The sequence below is a fragment of the Sus scrofa genome, chromosome 6 (assembly GCF_054392235.1).
Source record: "Sus scrofa isolate SSC_HxYL_T2T_F1_AM1 chromosome 6, Sscrofa_HxYL_maternal_Yorkshire_Landrace_v2.0, whole genome shotgun sequence".
NCBI classification, from domain to species: Eukaryota; Metazoa; Chordata; class Mammalia; order Artiodactyla; family Suidae; genus Sus; species Sus scrofa.
This window is the reverse complement of record NC_139388.1, coordinates 13,873,192-13,890,356: the sequence shown is the minus strand read 5'-3', so window position 1 is coordinate 13,890,356 and position 17,165 is coordinate 13,873,192. Positions and strand designations below refer to the sequence as shown.

Here is a 17,165-nt window from a genome sequence, read left to right as displayed (position 1 = left end):
CAATCGGAGCTGTAGCCGCCAGCCTACGCCAGAGCCACAGCAACCGGGATCCAAGCCGCGTCTGCAACCTACACCACAGCTCACAGCAATGCTGGATCCTTAACTCACTGAGCAAGGCCAGGGATCGAACCTGCAACCTCATGGTTCCTAATCAGATTCATTAACCACTGAGCCACGATGGGAACTCTGGATTTTTTTTTAATACTGCCAGTCTCACAACAAGGACAAAGAGGCCAGTGAAATATCTCAAAGAGATTGGGAAGCTGACAGAGGAGACAGCCACTTCAGAAGATTCTCGGGGTCATTACCTTTGCAGCATAACTCCACATTTCAATCCGGTCATTGAGGCGTTTTTTGCACTCAGGTTGTAGCCTCACCCGCTTATCTTCCAGGGCTTCCATAAGGCAGGACATTTCTGTGCAAGAAAAGAGATTAAGGAGAGCCTGAAACTGAACAGGACAGAAATTTCTGGAAGGTTGAGGAGAAGGGCATCTAGCCGCCAGAGAACTGAGATTTATAAGCTATACAAAACAAAATCCATTCACAGACACTTAACCCAAGACCCACCATGGAGAAGAATACTTAAGGTTGGCTATCCACAGTTTCTCTTAAAACCTCTCTTATTCATTAGAAACACATGGCTCAGATACAACTTTGCACCTGCCCAGGTTCCACCTCACACAGAACCTGTCTCCTGGGCCCAACGTGGCCATTGAGGAAACTGGTGAAGCCGTACAAGGCTGGACAAGGTGGGGAAGGGGCCATGTTAGCTTCTGCTTTCGTGAGAAGTAACTCAACCTCTCTTTTCATCAGATCTTCACCTCTGGTCATGGCTGCACCAGTTCAACCCTGCAGGATTATTTCTGAATTCAAATGGCTACAAAGGCCTAGTCCCAGCATCAACCAGGCCCCCAGAGGTGCTGTCTACGGGTGAGCTGGAGCTACAGAACAGAGCAGCTGAAGTGACGTCTCAGAGGAAGTCTTCGCTCCTCCCCCAAGACAGTTCAGACAGGGTCGGGGAACAGGCTGACTTACGACGCCCTCGGCCAGGGGTGATGGCTGCACAGTGGTGCTTAATGTCCAGGGCACAAGCTGTGTGAAGAACTGGGTCCACAAAGATGTCTGCTTTGCTCTCTTTCAGCATGTTTAACACTTCCTGGGAAGGGAAGATCATCAGAGAGCTTTTATGGAGGAAATACATCAGAACTGTTGTCTGTAAAACTTTATAGACAAAAAAGTCAAGCAGGGCAAGCTGAGCCAACAGAGGCTATTCTGAGATAGGAGGCAAGGAGGTGATGCTACCAAGAATGCAGATTTTCTTTTCCTTTTCTTTTTAGGGCCACACCTGTGGCATATGGAGGTTCCCAGGTTAGGAGTCAAATCGGACCTTTGATCTATGCCACCGCCACAGCACACGGGACCTGAGCCTCATCTGGGACCTACACTGCAGCTTGAGGCAATGCAGGATCCTTAATCCACTGAGTGAGGCCAGGGATCGAACCTGCATCCTCACAGACATTATGTTGGGTCCTTAACCCACTGAGCCACAATGGGAACTCTAGAAGGCAGATTTTCAGCATCCAATTTAATTCAGTAAATACAACTGAGGGACCTAGCATATGCAAAGCTGATGGCTAAGCAAAGCAGGACTGGGTTTCTGGCATTCCGGTATGCCATATTATTAAATACTAAGTGAGAGTGTTTATACTGATTTAATATAGTTGTTTTGCTACTTTCAGAAGTCTGAAAATGTGAAAACTGAAAATAAAGAGTAATCAGTTATATTAAAATTCCCAAACAGCAAGGTCTTACATAACTTCCCAAATAAGTAAACTGTTTCACTTTGTCTCCATTATCCTCAAAAGGAAAAAAGAATTAACAGAGCATAACTTATAGTGTAAGAATAACTCACATGTGAGTTTAAAGATGTTCTGAACAATAGGAATATAAACAATACAGAAAAGATATCAACTCTATAGACTCTTTTTATACATGACGTAATTATAGGCGGTAAGGACAGGCCAGAAATGCTTTCTTAAATAAAAAAGTTTGCTCTCAGAGTTCCTGTCGTGGCTCAGTGGTTAACGAATCCGACTAGGAACCATGAGGTTGTGGGTTCGATCCCTGGCCTTGCTCAGTGGGTTAAGGATCCGGCATTGCCGTGTGAGCTGTGGTGTAGTTCACAGATGCGGCTCGGATCCTGAGTTGCTGTGGCTCTGGTGTAGGCCGGTGGCTACAGCTCCAATTCGACACCTAGCCTGGGAACTTCCATATGCCATGGGAGTGGCCCTAGAAAAGGCAAAAAGACAAAAAAAAAAAAAGTTTGCTCTCACAACACACTGTAAAGCAACAATAAAAACAAAACAGTAAGAGTGAAATATTGTTCAAAAAGTCCTCCTCAAAGTTAAATGAGATCATTAATGAAACAGCAGTCAAAGGAAAATACCTAGATTCGGCTTTTAGCCACTTCCTACCATTCCTCAGGTGATGTGGATTTAGAAACTTTTTGAGTTCCCATTGTGGCTCATTAGTAACAAACCCGACCAGTATCCATGAGAATGCAGGTTTGATCCCTGGCCCCATTCCGTGCGTTAGGGAACTGCAATGTAGGTTGCAGACTCAGCCCGGATCTGGCGTTGCTGTGGCTATGGTGTAGGCTGGCACCTGAGGTTCCAATTTGACCCCCAGCCTCCTGAGAACCTCCATACGCTGCAGATGTGGCCCTAAACATTAAAAAAAATATTAAGAAAAACTCTTCTAGCAGATGAAACTATCGCACGTCATATTTACAGTGACTCAATAATGATATCACTTAAACACTTCAGAAAAAGGATAAAGCTTTTTAAAAAAGATCAAATATATTATCTTACTTTCAATCTAAGATAATGTATGCTCAGCTGTAATTTCAAAATTTTATTTTTATGTGTTGTTTATGAAATGAACTAAATTTTAGTTTCATTGATTTTTATGAATGCAGTACAATCACTGGTATATTGAAATCGATAGTTTGCTTTGGTGTAGCACTTAAACAATGTCCTGGAGCAATGGTCTCATCGTGGGGACGAGACATATTCACAAACAATTTGTACATGTGAAAGAATATTTAAGTTAAAAGCCAAATTAGTTTGGTAAGAGGGAACAGGATGGAATTCAGGGAAGGAAGGTTTAGATTTTATCATTAAGATGTACAGACTCCAGGAGTTCCCTGGTGGCTCAGCAGGTTAAAGGTCTGGCATGGTCACTGCTGTGGCTCTGGTTATGTATGTGGTGCAGGTTCGATCTCTGGCCTAGGGACTTCTGCAGGTGTGGGGGAAAAAAGAAAGATGTACAAGAGATCTCGTGGATCAGCAGGTTAAGAACCCGACTAGTATCCGTGAGGAGGAGGGTTTGATCCATGGCCTCTCTCAGTAGGTTAAGGATCTGGTGCTGCCTCGAGCTGTGGTGTAGGTTGCAGACATGGCTTGGACCTGGCATTGCTGTGGCTGTGGCAAAGGCCACAGATGCAGCTCCAATTCGACCCCTAGCCTAGGAACTTCCACATGTTGCAGATGAGGCTCTGAAATGATTAAAAAAAAAAGACGTAGACATTACAGCTTTAAGAGGAAGAAGAGCGAGAGGAGGGAAATGCAGTGAGAGAATGGTGACTGATGGTGGTTACCTTTTTACACATTTCCGTTTTGATTTTGAGCAGGTTAACTTTGAGGCACTCCTCTACTTGACCTGTCTGCTCCTGGGCTGCTGCTTCTTCGGCACAGAGGCTGGCGATCTGCTCAGGACACACACAAAGAAGCCTTGGTCTCTGAAATGTGTCGACGTGGTGATCCTCCCACACCCAGGTGCCCAGGGCTCTTCTCCAAAGGAACCCTGCTGGATTTCACTCCCTCGCCCCCACTTGGGATGCCAGGCTCTGTCTCCTTCACAGGCACTGGCAGAGAGTCAAAAGGCAATCAGTGCACATATCTTCATGCTGTCTACTCCCAGACCTCAGTCAGACTGTCCCAGAACTGGTCACAAAGCAGGTTACTCCCTGATTCCTCAGGAAGAAGGTCATACAACCAAGTAAAATACTAAAAGCAAATGCTTGACATGTACAGAGGTTCAGGGTCAACTCAGAGGCACAATGTGGAAACACACACAAACACACACACAGGTCCTGACATACAGCCTGTGGCACAGATTTAAAATTTCACCTTCTTTGGACAGCTTTATGAGGAAGCCTCTTTGAAAGAGCTTTAGCTATATGTTCATATAAAACTGACTTTTTTTTTTTGGCCACCCATTGGCATATGGAGTTCCCTGGCCAGGGATCAGATCTGAGCTGCAGCTGTGGCAACACCAGATCCTTAACCCACTGCGCTGGGCCAGGGATCAAACCTGCGTCCTGGTGCTCCAGAGACGCCTGTCATCCCACTGCACCACAGCGGGAATTCCTAAAGTTGACGGATGTTGAATGAAGTCTCCACGTGGCTTCTTCTAGCTAGAAATTCGACTAATTTACAAGGATAGGCACTTCTTTAGAGATATTAAAGGATCACGTCTAGCTTTCTGGCAAGTAGAGGGATGTTCTGGATTGACCATCAGAATAAGGAGAGGGAAGAACAAACTACATATATAGGTAGATACGATAAAGGAAAACTCTTCTTCAAAAGAGAACTATGGAATCAAAATTGAATAGTGACAGGACGAAGGCCGAACCAAATGCAGTATTACAGGGAACCAGGAACTCAGACAATGGGGAGCCTAGAAGATGGGCATTCAACTAACCCTGGATTTAGGACTGAAGGGAAAGAATAAAGAACTTTTCTCCAATAAAAATTTCTCTGACTAGCTGTGTTCACAACCAGTTTTGTACACAAATCTTACCTCATCTGAGCAGTGTAGCTGGAGCTGAGGATCGAGTCGGTAATCCAGAGCAGACTCCTGGATAATAATCCGGATCTGGTCCTCACAGTCTGAAGAGAGGCGCTGCATGTGACAAGGAAGAATATGTCCCTGTTAGAACTTTTATTTGGGTCCTGGCTTGGAGACGGTCTGGAAAAGGTCTTGGGAAAAGTAGGAGCAAGCTAAGGACTTCCAACTAAAAAAACTGCCAGACATAGTGAGTGCCATAAGTACACTTCTACGGCAAGCCCAGGTCAGTTTACCTGGTCAGCGTATCTCAGTTTGAGGCAAGAGATGACTTGACCTTCTAACTCCGAATCATCCTTGGCCTTAGTCAGGATACCATGGCAGAATTTAGGAATGTCAGCTTTACAGGCTTTCCTCAGCACAGGGTTTAAGCGGTAATCTAGAGCAGAAAGTGGTAAGTATGTGATTAAACATTCCATCTGGATTCACAATGCTTTCAGATCTACCTCCCAAAGGGGGTATACTGTATCAATGACCACTAATCAACCAATGATTTATTTGTTCATTCAATAAATGTTTACTGAACTCTCACTATTCTGTTTCCTTCCTTCTTTCCTTATTATTATTTTTTTCCTTTTAGGGTCACATCTGTGGCATATGGAAGTTCCTGGGCTATGGGTCAAATTGGAGCTGCAGCTGCTGGCCTACACCACAGTCGCAGCAACACTAGATCTGAGCTGCATCTATGACCTACCCCTCAGCTTGTACCAACACCGTTTCCTTTTTTTTTTTTTTTTTTCTTTTTAGGGCCACACTCGCAGCATATGGAGGTTCTTGGCTAGGGGTCACATCAGAGCTGCAGCTGCTGGCCTACACCACAGCCACAGCGATGCAAGATCCAAGCTGCATCTGCAACCTACACCGTAACTCACGGCAACACCAGATCCCCTGAAGCCAGGGATTGAATCCGCATCCTCAAGGATACTAGTCAGGTTCTTAACTCACTGAGCCACAATGGGAACCCCACTACACTGTTTTAAATGAGTGATATAACGTAGTGAAAGAGAAGCCCAGGAATCCTACTCTGGAGCAGCTCTGCTGGGTCTATTGAGACCAACACCCTAAGTAGGCCTCATAAAAATCAAGACATTAGCAACCTTACCCATAATACACACACATATATATATTTTTTGTCTTTTTCTAGGGCACAGCTGCAGCATATGGAGGTTCCCCAGCTAGGGGTCTAATTGGAGCTGTAGCCACTGGCCACAGCCACAGCAAACACAGAATTCAAGCCGAGTTTGCAACCTACACCACAGCTCCTGGCAACACCGGATCCTTAACCCACAGAGAGGGGTCAGGGATCGAACCCCCAACCTCATGGTTCCTAGTCGGATTCGTTAACCACTGAGCCACAACGGGAACTCCATAATACGTATTTTTGAGAAAAGAATATCCAATTCACTCTGCTCATTAAGTTACAGGGTCTCTCCAATTCAGAGATTAAATTCCTCTGTTCTTAGACTGTCCACATATTCTTCTGTTACATGGATGAGGTTTTATTAAATCTCTGGCCTTTTCAAGGAACTCTAGTCCTAATTCCTTTTGTATGCCCTTCAAAGGCACTTTTCTATGTTTTCAGCCTCCTTTTCCCCATGACTTTTATTCCATTCTTCTGGAGAGTCTTCAAGGAAGGAGTAAGTCATTTTGCTTATGACTTTCAATCTCTTTCCTTAACATTCATGAACAACAAAGCACCTTTAGTTTAACTAGGCAAGGATATGTCCACCCAATTCCTTGCAAGTTATACCAAATGGGACCAGGAAACGCACGGCAAGAGGTTACCTGTGTTCTGGGTAATCTGGCGCTTGGTTATCATCTGTTTGCATTTGGGATCCATCAATTCACTGTTTTTATTTTGCTTCAAGCACTGCAACATAGTTTTGGAATCTGCTTCTGGACAGAATCTCTGCAAAGAGACAAAATTTTATATAAGCAATTATCCAAATATGGCAATTAGTCAGCCTCCTTAGTGCAGTCGGCAATGGGTCAGCCTCAAAATATGGCAATTAACACCTTATTTACCACTCTTAAATCTTTTGAGGGGTTTACGACAGAAACAACGTAAAGGTTATCACCGGGGACAGGAGAAACAGCTAAGCCTGAATAAATACTCAGCTTCGGAGTTCCCATCGTGGTGCAGCGGAAACGGACCCAACTAGTATCCATGAGGAAGGGTTTGAACCCTGGCCTCGCTCAGTAGGCCAGGGATCCGGCATTGCCATGAGCTGTGGTGTAGGTCAAAGATGTGGCTTGGATCCTGAGTTGCTGTGGCTGTGGTGTAGGCTGGCACCTGTAGCTCAGATTTGACCCTTAGCCTAGAAACCTCCAAATGCCATGAGTGCGGGCCTAAAAAACTGGGGGGGAGAAAAAACCCACCCAGTTTCAAGTTCCCCTTTATCTTTACTCTGTTTCCCATATTTCTTTCCACCTGTTTCCTCTTTTGCACAAGACTGATTCCCTACTTAGATGGCTATGCTACATTTCACAGCATCTCCTGAACTTAAACATTGCTTAGGCATGAACATAACACTGTACCAGGTAACCATGTGGCCCTCGGGTGTACCTACTCAATTCCAATGGGAAATTGAGGAATTACCCATCATCACACAACGTGATCCATCTTTTACCTACAGGAGCTATAATTCTACCAAACCCTGTGGGCCAGCCTCTGTGCACTTTTAAGTGTCCTTGAAGTCAAAGATCCATTTTGGACTAGTAATAACCTCCATCTCTGTCTGGTAATCCAGAGTCTATTAATTAGAGTCTACTGATATCTTAGTAACGGGGATGTGAATTGCTGATGGATTTTTATCAAAGTCATCAAAACTTGACAAAGCTCTGTCAAATCAGAGCCTGACATTTCCACTTTTACAGAGGACTCAACCTTTTGGGCCCAGCTAAAGAGACTTCTAACTTTCACAACGTTTGGAGTTTTACTTGATTGGATGAGATCATTTCATTTTAAAGAGAAGCTAAAATAATGGGTTAGCACTCTAAGTTGAATCTCCGTACATGCGGACAAATCCAGGAATTTACAGCTAGGCTCTCCAGTCAGCCCTGCTGCAAGCAAACAAAACAGAACAGCTTATAGAACAGAAAAGCCTTTGATGGTGGCAGATGGATGATCAGGACATTCAGTGGTGGCTTTCTAAGTATACCTACCACCAACCTCCCTCAAAACGCATTTAATGGACATCTATTTACTTGTGCCTCAGGTCAAAGTGAGATCAGTCAGCTCAGCGGTTCTCAAAGTGGAGCTGCGTCAGGACTCTGGGGATTTGTGAAAACAGAACACACCACTCCCAGAGCTTCTTACTCAGAGACAGGGCTAGAGCCTGAAATGTTGTACGTTCCCAGGTGGTGCTGATGCTGCTGGTCTACGGACCAGACTTTGAGAAGAAAGGCCTTCGCTCTTCAAAACAAATTGAAAGATTATACGGATTTTCTCTGAAATTGAAAGAAGTTGATGTTGTTATTTTGTTTCCTTTCTACAGCTGCATCTTTGGCGTGCGGAAGTTCCCAGGCTAGGGGTCAAAGTAGGCTGCAGCTGCAGGCCCACGCCACAGCCATAACCACACCAGATCCAAGTCACAACTGTTGCTTGTGGCAAGGCTGGAGGATCCTTAACCTACTGATCAAGGCCAGGGATCAAACCCATATCCTCATGGAGACTATGCAGGTTCTTAACCCGCTGAGTCACAGTGGGAACTCCTGTTGTTATTGTGACTTATGCTGAGCTCAGCTCTTGGTTTTGGATCCCTTACCTTTATCATCTGCTTGCAGACCCTCATGAGTGTATAGTCTAGTTCTGGGTCCATCATCTCTGTCTCTTGCAGCTTAAAAACTTTCTGGTGGCAACGGGTGCTCAACTGCTTCTTGTTTTCTTTCAGACATTCAATGATCTAGGGCATAAGAGTTATGGCCAAGTTAAGGGGTGGATCAGGGATTAATAATCCATGTATTCTGAATGAACTACTCAATTCTTAGTGCAGCCCTCATTTCTCTATTCAAGTGCTTTCCATTTCTAATTCCTTTTGCTGGTCAAGACTCCTGTGGAGCATACATCAGGCTCTTGGCATAGACAGTAGGCACAAGCCAGGGAGTTCAGTTCAATTCACCATTGACCACAAGAGAGAAGAGAACATTAGATGCCACTTGTGAGTCAAACCCAATCCTTACCCTTGAAGACCATGTAGTCTCACAGGGCAGAGTTTTTTAAATACTAACAACTACAGTAAAAACATGAGTGAGTTAACATAAAAGCATAAAGTATAATGGAATAGATTTTAAGTGAGTGAATTAAGTATATCCTAAAATCTCCTCTTCTGTACAAGAAACGTTAGACACATTCCAGAAAAACAGGAGAAGGAAGGCAATACCAGAAAGAACAATGTTGGAGAACGTCTCAGAACTGAAGTAAGACATGAATTCTGAGGCTCAATGAGCCAAACAGGATAAACAAAAACTATCACCTAATTACATCACACTGAAATGACAGATCATTAAAGATAAAGAAGGAAAACAGATGGGAAGCTGTAGGAGCTAGAGTGGTAGCATGAAATCATGATTCTTCTATGAAATCCTCAAGGCACAATGAAAAATCACCAAATACAGCTGACCCTTGAACAACAAGGGTTTGAAGTGTGCAGGTCAACTTCCAAAATTTTTTCGGTAGTAAAAACTACAGTACTACAGGGTCTATGGTTGGCTGAATCTGCAGACATGGAACTTCAGACAGGGAGGGCTCGTGTATATGGACGGCTGACTACCAGTTATACAAACGTTTCCAATTATGTGGGGGTTTGGTGCGCCTCACCCCCACGTTGTTCAAGGATCAAATGCAGCTAGGGACCACTACTACCATAAGCAAGATGATAGATAAAATAAATCAAGGCTTCGAAGCCGAAGGGAAAAGGTGACAGAGCAATCAAATGTATATTTAATATTCTCAAAGCAATATAAAAAGGAAGAGTAAACAGAATCAAGAACAGAGAGTTATGAGAAGAGCCAAATAGAGATGACAGAAATGAAAAATAAAATCCAATTGCGGTCTCCCTCAAGAGCAGAATGGCAAGAGCTAAATAATAAATTATGAAGCTGGGATACAGAACGAAGAATTACCTCAATGTAGTACAGAGATAAAGAAATGAAAAGTGTAAAGGAAAAACTGAGAGACATGGGGGACAGATTCAGATGTTCCAAATGTCTAACAGGAGTTCCAGAAAAAAGGAGAAGGAAGGCAATACCAAAAAGAACAATGTTGGAGAATGTCTCAGAACTGAAGTAAGACATGAATTCTGAGGCTCAATGAGCCAAAGAGGATAAAGGAAACAAAAACTATCACCTAATTACATCACACTGAAATGACAGATCATTAAAGATAAAGCAAACACTCAAAGGTGGATTAATTACACAGAAATGAGGCCGAGACTGACCTCGGTCTCTACATCACCAACAGCAGACATAAGAAGACAACGAAGCCATTTTCTCAAAGGCTAAAGCACCATAGCAATGCCCTGAACTAGAAGAGGGAGATGAGTCAACAGGAGAATATAAAAAAAAATAATAAAATAAATGCACTCGCTTGGACTTCATTCCTGACAATTCCAGGTAGGGCCTTGTCCTGTGAATGAGGGGTAAAAAAACCTCCCATGGAGGTTCTTACATGACTGCTAGTTAAGAACTTTTGTGCAATGGGATTATGAGGGACTAAGAAATGTAGGAGGAGTAGAATATTGGGAATGCTTTAGAGAGGAGGAGGCATTTGCAAGATCATTAGGAGTTTACTAGGCAGACAAGGTCAGGGAGGACAAGGCAACCTGAAAGAGGGAAGAGAATGAACAGGTGACAAAGAGGAATGAAAGTGAGCAAAAGGAGCCTGTTTGGGAAAAGTAGCGTGGGGGAGCTGGAGCATCAGGCTGGACAGGATGTGATGAGGCCTCGCCCACAGGAGAGAACCAGTTATTGAAAAGTTACCTGAGCATTGCCATACTGCACAGTGGAACAGTGGTTCTTGATGTCACTTTTGCAGGCTTCATACAGATCTGGTTCCAAACGGATGTCCTCTGTCTGTAGGAGTGCGAACCAGCATGGAAAAGTGACCTTACTTTCAGCTGGAGAGGTCAAACACTCTATATACTTATTTGTTGATTAGATCCTGTCTTGTCTTAACTTCTACGCTAAGTGGCAGCAGTGTGGTCACTGCAGTAAGAGGACTGAGTTTCAGTTCTGCCACTAACTAGCTACATGGCCTCAGACTTTCTTTGCAAAATGAAAAAGCTACCATCTCCCCTGACCCCTTCACAGGACTACTGTGAGATGAAATAAGATAATGTGACGTGGAAACCACTCTGAAAGCTAAAGCCATTATATAAATGTAGGATTCTACTTTTATTATTATTATTTTACTGAAAGAGCCAGGTTCAGATCTAGGGACCCTAAGTTTCTGTTATAGAAGGATGTTTAGACTCGCTCCACTTGAACATAATTATCAGTGAATCACTACCAGAATATATGAAAATCTGGTAATGCTGCTTCTGGGATATTAATGGTGTCTGGTATCTATTACTAGTTTTTGCTTAGGCTGAGGTGAAATAAGTGTGATTCATAATATAAAACATACTAAAACATAGTTTTAGTTGTCTTAACATGGCTTGGGCTTAACCTCAAAAGTAAAGTGAGAGGTGTCCTCTTATAGTGCTCACTGTGGCTGGCTTCCCAACATCCACTTGACCTTGATTATGAGAGCTGTTCATGGAGGCAGCACAGATCTCACAGTGACACAGCCAACTGAGGGGAAGGATCTTGATGACTCTTGTTTTTATTTTCCTGCTGAAGATGAATACTGGAGCAGGAGGCCCAGCTGCTGCAGGCAGCCACTGTGCAGCCACGAGGGAAACTTGCCTTAATGATGAAGCTGTGCCCCAAGGACAGCAGAGTGGAGTGGGAGAGGCCCTGGATCCTCAAGGACATCACTGATGCAGTGATCGCATCACATGCTTAGAGCGGGACGTGCAGTTATGTGTGCTCAAAAAATACTTTTGTCATTTTAAAACAAGGGAAACAAGAAGCTGTCCTATGGTAAAAATTTAGGACGTCATTCCAAGTCTGTTAAAACCATCAATCACACTTCCGGCTGAAATCTAATGACCTGCGCTCGCCCCTCGCCCAACTCTCCAAGCCCTGCCCTGCGGTTTCTGGGACCAGAGGCTGGGCTGCGAGGTGTTACCATCTCCAGCTCCTCCACGCGCAGCTGCTTGCGGCACTTCAGGGACACCCTGTGCTCCTTGACTTCCTGGAGAGTGTCATTGCGCACGGTGGTGCTCAGGCAGATCACCACGTCCACCCTGCCGAGGAAAGGAGAGGCCTGAGACTGGCTGGAGCCACATCCGGGCAGACGGCGGAGGCCTGGGCTGGGCCAGGGGCCGCAGCATCCCTCCAGAGCCCATGACCCCCTTTACCAAGTTTCTTCAATGCCTTTCTTGAAACTCTCCCTGCGTTTTCAGAGAGTTAAGAGCAGCAATTTGACTGTACACGTCATAAAAGCTGGGCCACAGCCTAAATACTGATAACATCCCTGGCTGGTGGGGAGGTCAAGGAGGGCACATGTGTGCAAGGGCAGTTCAACACTTGTTTGTTAATCACATGCGACCAGAGGGGAATGCTACTCTTAACAATGCACCATGTCTTTGATACACTATGAAAATCACTCCTGAAAGGCACAGAAACCGAAGCAAAAGAGGGAACGTGGTTTATACGCGGGGAAATGTATTCCAGAATACACTCCTTGGCAAAGAGCAGCATGGAAGAATTTGGGCAGCCATGCTGTAAAAGCTTATCGCTCTCCTTAAGACCTACTTCTTAAATGAATAAAGTTTTTGTTTCTTTACAACATCTCCTACTCAGTAAATGCCTCTCCTGCTTCCCTGAGGAGATGACATAATGGAACAATGTCAGGAGGAAGTCAGTTACCCTCTCATTCACTCCGCAACTTGCCCTTCTAAGTACACAAACTGTATCTGTCTCATCAGTTAGACAGCCTGAACCTGGAAAAATTAAAAATGCTTCTTTAGCCCACAGGCTCCCCATATCAGAACTACCATCAGCATGTGTGGCTCTAGGCTGCTATAGGAGGATCTGTCTGTACAGTCCAAGCGTTCAGCCATACCTCCAAAGGAGTGGGGAGGAGGCCTGCAGGGCTGGTCCTGCCAGATAGCAGCAGGCCACCTGACATATCTGATACTCACTCAGTAGCTAAGAGGGACTTGAGGGAAGCAGAATGAATCAATTAAAAGTTACATACTTCTTCTTTATGTTGGGGCAAAGTTTCAAAACATCCTCCTTGCAGGCCATCTTAAACTTGTAAGAAAACCGAAAATCCTTCATCTGTACCTAAAAAACATGATGAGAAAGAAAATCAGAAGCTCTGTGACAAGGTGTCACCAGCAGTGTTCATATACCATTTGTGGCGACTGGCTTTCCAGGCCCCCCACGACTCTGTCTCTCTCAGATTTCAGGACCTTCAAATGCCAGGGCTGCATAATACGATTTCAGAGAAAAAAAAAAAAACCTTAGGAGTTCGTGCTGTGGCTCAGTGGTTAACAAACCCGACTAGTATCCATGAGGATTCGGGTTCGAACCCTGGCCCCGATCAGTGGGTTAAGGATCCGGCGTTGCTGTTAGCTGTGGTGTGGGCCAGCAGCTATAGCTCCAATTCAATTCAGCCCCTAGCCTGAGAACCTCCATATGCTTTGGGTGCAGCCCTAAAACGACAAGAGACAAAAGACAAAAACAAAAAAACCCCAAAACCTGACTAGTACTCCTGAGGATGTGGGTTTGATCCCTGGCCTGGCTTTTAGTAGGTTAAGGATCCCTCGTGGCTGTGGCTGTGGTGTAGGCCAGCAGCTGCAGCTTGATTCCACCCCTAGCCCAAGAATTTCCATGTGCCACAGGTATGGCCCTAAAAAGGAAAAAAAAAAAAAAAACAGAGAGAGAGAGAAAGGCTTAGAGTCCAGTATACCAAAATACACTTGGACTGCTGCACTGAACAGATATTTGGAAAAAATGATTGATTGATTGATTGATTGATTGATTTTGCTATTTCTTTGGGCCGCTCTCGCGGCATATGGAGGTTCCCAGGCTAGGGGTCCAATCGGAGCTGTAGCCACCGGCCTACGCCAGAGCCACAGCAACGCGGGATCCGAGCCGCGTCTGCAACCTACACCACAGCTCACGGCAACGCCGGATCGTTAACCCACTGAGCAAGGGCAGGGACCGAACCTGCAACCTCATGGTTCCTAGTCGGATTCATTAACCACTGCACCATGACGGGAACTCCCTGATTTTTCACACACAAGGTGCTCGGATGCTTCGAGAAGGGAAGGCAGTCGGTAGCCTTTCAGGAAGGATGCGCCAGGTGTTACTGACCAGCTGGAAGTGGGTGACTCCTATGGCACACTTCTCATTCATGTCCTTCTGGTGTTTGTTCTGTATCAAACACTCCATCAGGTCCCCAGAGTCTATCTGGTTATCTGCCACATCCTGCGGAAGCAATGCACATGCACACTTCATCTGCAATCATTAAAGAACAAATCCTGCACCCCAGCCCATGAAAAAATGCAAACGAGCTGATCCTAGTGCCTTTACCAACAAGACACATCACAAATTATGTCAAAATAAGCCTGAGAAAATACGAAGGATAAATGTTCAAGGGAATAAATGTATGCAGCAAGTTGTCTTGCATGAAGCTCCAGCCAGAACAGGTACCATGCAGTTCTTTTAATTCCTTTCCTTATGTGATGCCGGCAGCTGGCTTTTGGGATAGTATCTAATGTTGCCTCCTGGCTGTCAGATCCTTACGGTTCCTGGGTGTGATTCACTCCCACAATTTAGGTAGCTCAATAAGGACTAAGTGGTAAAGTAACAGCACACCCTCAACACCAGGTACACGCGGACATTTGGAAGGCGAAGCCACTTTACTGTTAGCAAATCCTGGCTGTATATATGGGAAGTAACTCAGCCCTGCTAAGGGGGCTTTTTCCATCCCCCCCCCCCGCCCCATCTTCCTTTACAAAGGGCACCTCAGCAAGGGCAGCTCATCACCAATCTGGTCACCTACAGGGGTAAGCAAATAAGGTTTCCCAGGATGGTTTCCCTCGAGGTTACTTCCGTTTGCAACTTTAACTTGTGAAAGCTGGTTATCACTCAGGAGCAATGTGTGCTGCAGACAGAGACGAGTCCAACACAAGTGTGGGCCCCAACAAAACTGGTTCTGTTTTTAACTTTTTTCCTCTAGACATTACTTACGTGGCAAAAATTCTGAATTATGGGCTCGCAGGCTCTCATCAGCAAGGCTTCTATTTGAATATCCTGTACAAGATTAAATACATTAATAGTTCTGCATGAGAAAGAGCCAGGGGTGGGGGAAGAGTGGTTTCTTTCTCTGCATCAGTATCATCTGATGGGCAAATAATCCAATATGTGCATTTGGAAACTAGTCTAGAGTTTAAGTTTGTCAGCCCCAGCGCAGGCAGAACACCAGTTCTACGCTCCTTTATTATACTTTGGAAGACAGGTTTTCTTTTCTTTTTTTTAATCATGATTTTTATTTTTTCCATTATAGCTGATTTACAGTGTTCTGGCAATTTTCTGCTGCACAGCAAGGTGACCCAGTCACTCATACGTGTATACATTCTTTTTTCTCACATTATCATGCTCCATCACAAATGACCAGACATAGTTCCCAGTGCCACACAGCGGGATCCCATTGTTTATCCATTCCAAAGGCAGTAGTGTGCATCTATTAACCCCAGTTCCCAGTCCCCCCCACTTCCCTTCCCTCTTGGCAACCACAACAGAAGGCAGGTTTTCTAGAGACAGACTCCACTTGTGCTTGAATGAGAAAAGGCAGAATTAAGAACAGTAGGGAGAAAAAAACATTTAAAAATGACATTAGAATATGTAAAGCTTTTGGCGGTTTTCCCAAAAGCGAAGCAGTTCAAAAAGAAAACAGGAGTAAGTGACATCTATCATCCTGTCCTTAAACCAGATGACAAACCACTGCCTCTTGGGAACATACACTAAATGCCTTCAAGCAGAGTAACTGCTGCGAAGCACTGGCTGCAGAAAATAACATCTTCCTTTAAACAGTTACGCACCCCAGAATGTCCACATTAGCCCACAAGGACAACAAGAAAGAGAGGAGATGACAGACGATAACAGAAGACAATACATTCTTGAAAAGCAGAAGAAAAAAAAGACCCTGAGAAGTGTAATTTTATATATTGCTCGTTTTGACAACTTAAACAGTTCTAAAAAGCTTATGATTTAAAAAAAAAAAAAAGCAATCCTTGTTCCCCTGATTTCTGACTCTACAACTCAATTTCGACATTTTTAACTGCCTCCCCAAAAATCTATTTTGAAATGATATGTGTATGCTTATGAGGCTTTTTAATCTCATTTTTTGTATTTTAGTGGATTTGATGGAAAAACACATATGTTCAATCCACCCTGTTTAACTGCAGGTCCCAGGCTTTTATTTTACTTCTGTGAACACTCAAACATTACCAAATGACACAAATGAAAGAGCCAGGATGACAGAATAAGAATGCCTGGACTATTCTTGAATGTGATTAAGAGACTTGAAGTACGGCTGCTGTCTTTTCTCAAAGGGGGAAAAAGACTGGTCTTGTTACTGTGATAATTCTAGCTTATGAAGAAAACTGAAGGGCTACACGTTTTGCTGGCGAAATGGGGAAAGGAGTTCAGGCAGTATCACAATACTCTTTTTTGTGTGTGTGTGTGTTTGCCATATTTTTTTATTTGACAAAAATTTCCTGGTAATTTATATTTAGGAAGTTTGTAAACAAACAAAATATATATATAAGGAAAATGTTAAAAATACCTGGCCAGATAAAATCATTGATTACTGTTGAACATTAGTTATTTATCTAACCAAAGTAACAAAGGATTTTAAAAGCCAATACAAATTAAAGGCAAAGAGATTCATATAATCTGTTATTAAAAGCATTTTTGGAGTCCCTGTCGTGGCACAGTGGTTAACGAATCCGACTAGGAACCATGAGGTTGCGGGTTCGGCCCCTGCCCTTGCTCAGTGGGTTAACGATTTGGTGTTGCCGTGAGCTGTGGTGTAGGTTGCAGACGCGGCTCGGATCCTGCGTTGCTGTGGCTCTAGCGTAGGCCGGCGGCTACAACAGCTCCGATTGGACCCCTAGCCTGGGAACCTCCATATGCCG

At 44.3% G+C, this 17,165-nt stretch overlaps 1 protein-coding gene across 3 annotated transcripts in view; it reads right to left on the bottom strand.

The window, feature by feature from the left end:
* Nucleotides 1-17,165, bottom strand: part of GLG1 (golgi glycoprotein 1) — a 154,235-nt gene that overhangs the window by 6,940 nt on the left and 130,130 nt on the right. Inside the window, exons 14-25 of one of the 3 annotated variants that reach the window (XR_014805455.1) lie at nucleotides 15,217-15,279; nucleotides 14,338-14,451; nucleotides 13,214-13,302; nucleotides 12,140-12,257; nucleotides 10,888-10,980; nucleotides 8,676-8,813; nucleotides 6,694-6,817; nucleotides 5,145-5,287; nucleotides 4,864-4,965; nucleotides 2,228-3,766; nucleotides 1,036-1,501; nucleotides 309-415 (exon numbers count right to left, since the gene is read on the bottom strand). Coding sequence is in view for 1 of the 3 variants with exons in the window: in XM_005664351.4 (XP_005664408.3) it covers nucleotides 309-415; nucleotides 1,036-1,156; nucleotides 3,659-3,766; nucleotides 4,864-4,965; nucleotides 5,145-5,287; nucleotides 6,694-6,817; nucleotides 8,676-8,813; nucleotides 10,888-10,980; nucleotides 12,140-12,257; nucleotides 13,214-13,302; nucleotides 14,338-14,451; nucleotides 15,217-15,279 (1,320 nt within the window). In the remaining 2 variants the exon portion in view is untranslated. Of the gene's footprint in view, nucleotides 1-308; nucleotides 416-1,035; nucleotides 1,502-2,227; nucleotides 3,767-4,863; nucleotides 4,966-5,144; nucleotides 5,288-6,693; nucleotides 6,818-8,675; nucleotides 8,814-10,887; nucleotides 10,981-12,139; nucleotides 12,258-13,213; nucleotides 13,303-14,337; nucleotides 14,452-15,216; nucleotides 15,280-17,165 lie in introns of those variants that run through there. The other 2 variants (XM_005664351.4, XR_014805456.1) reach the window with 2 other exon arrangements.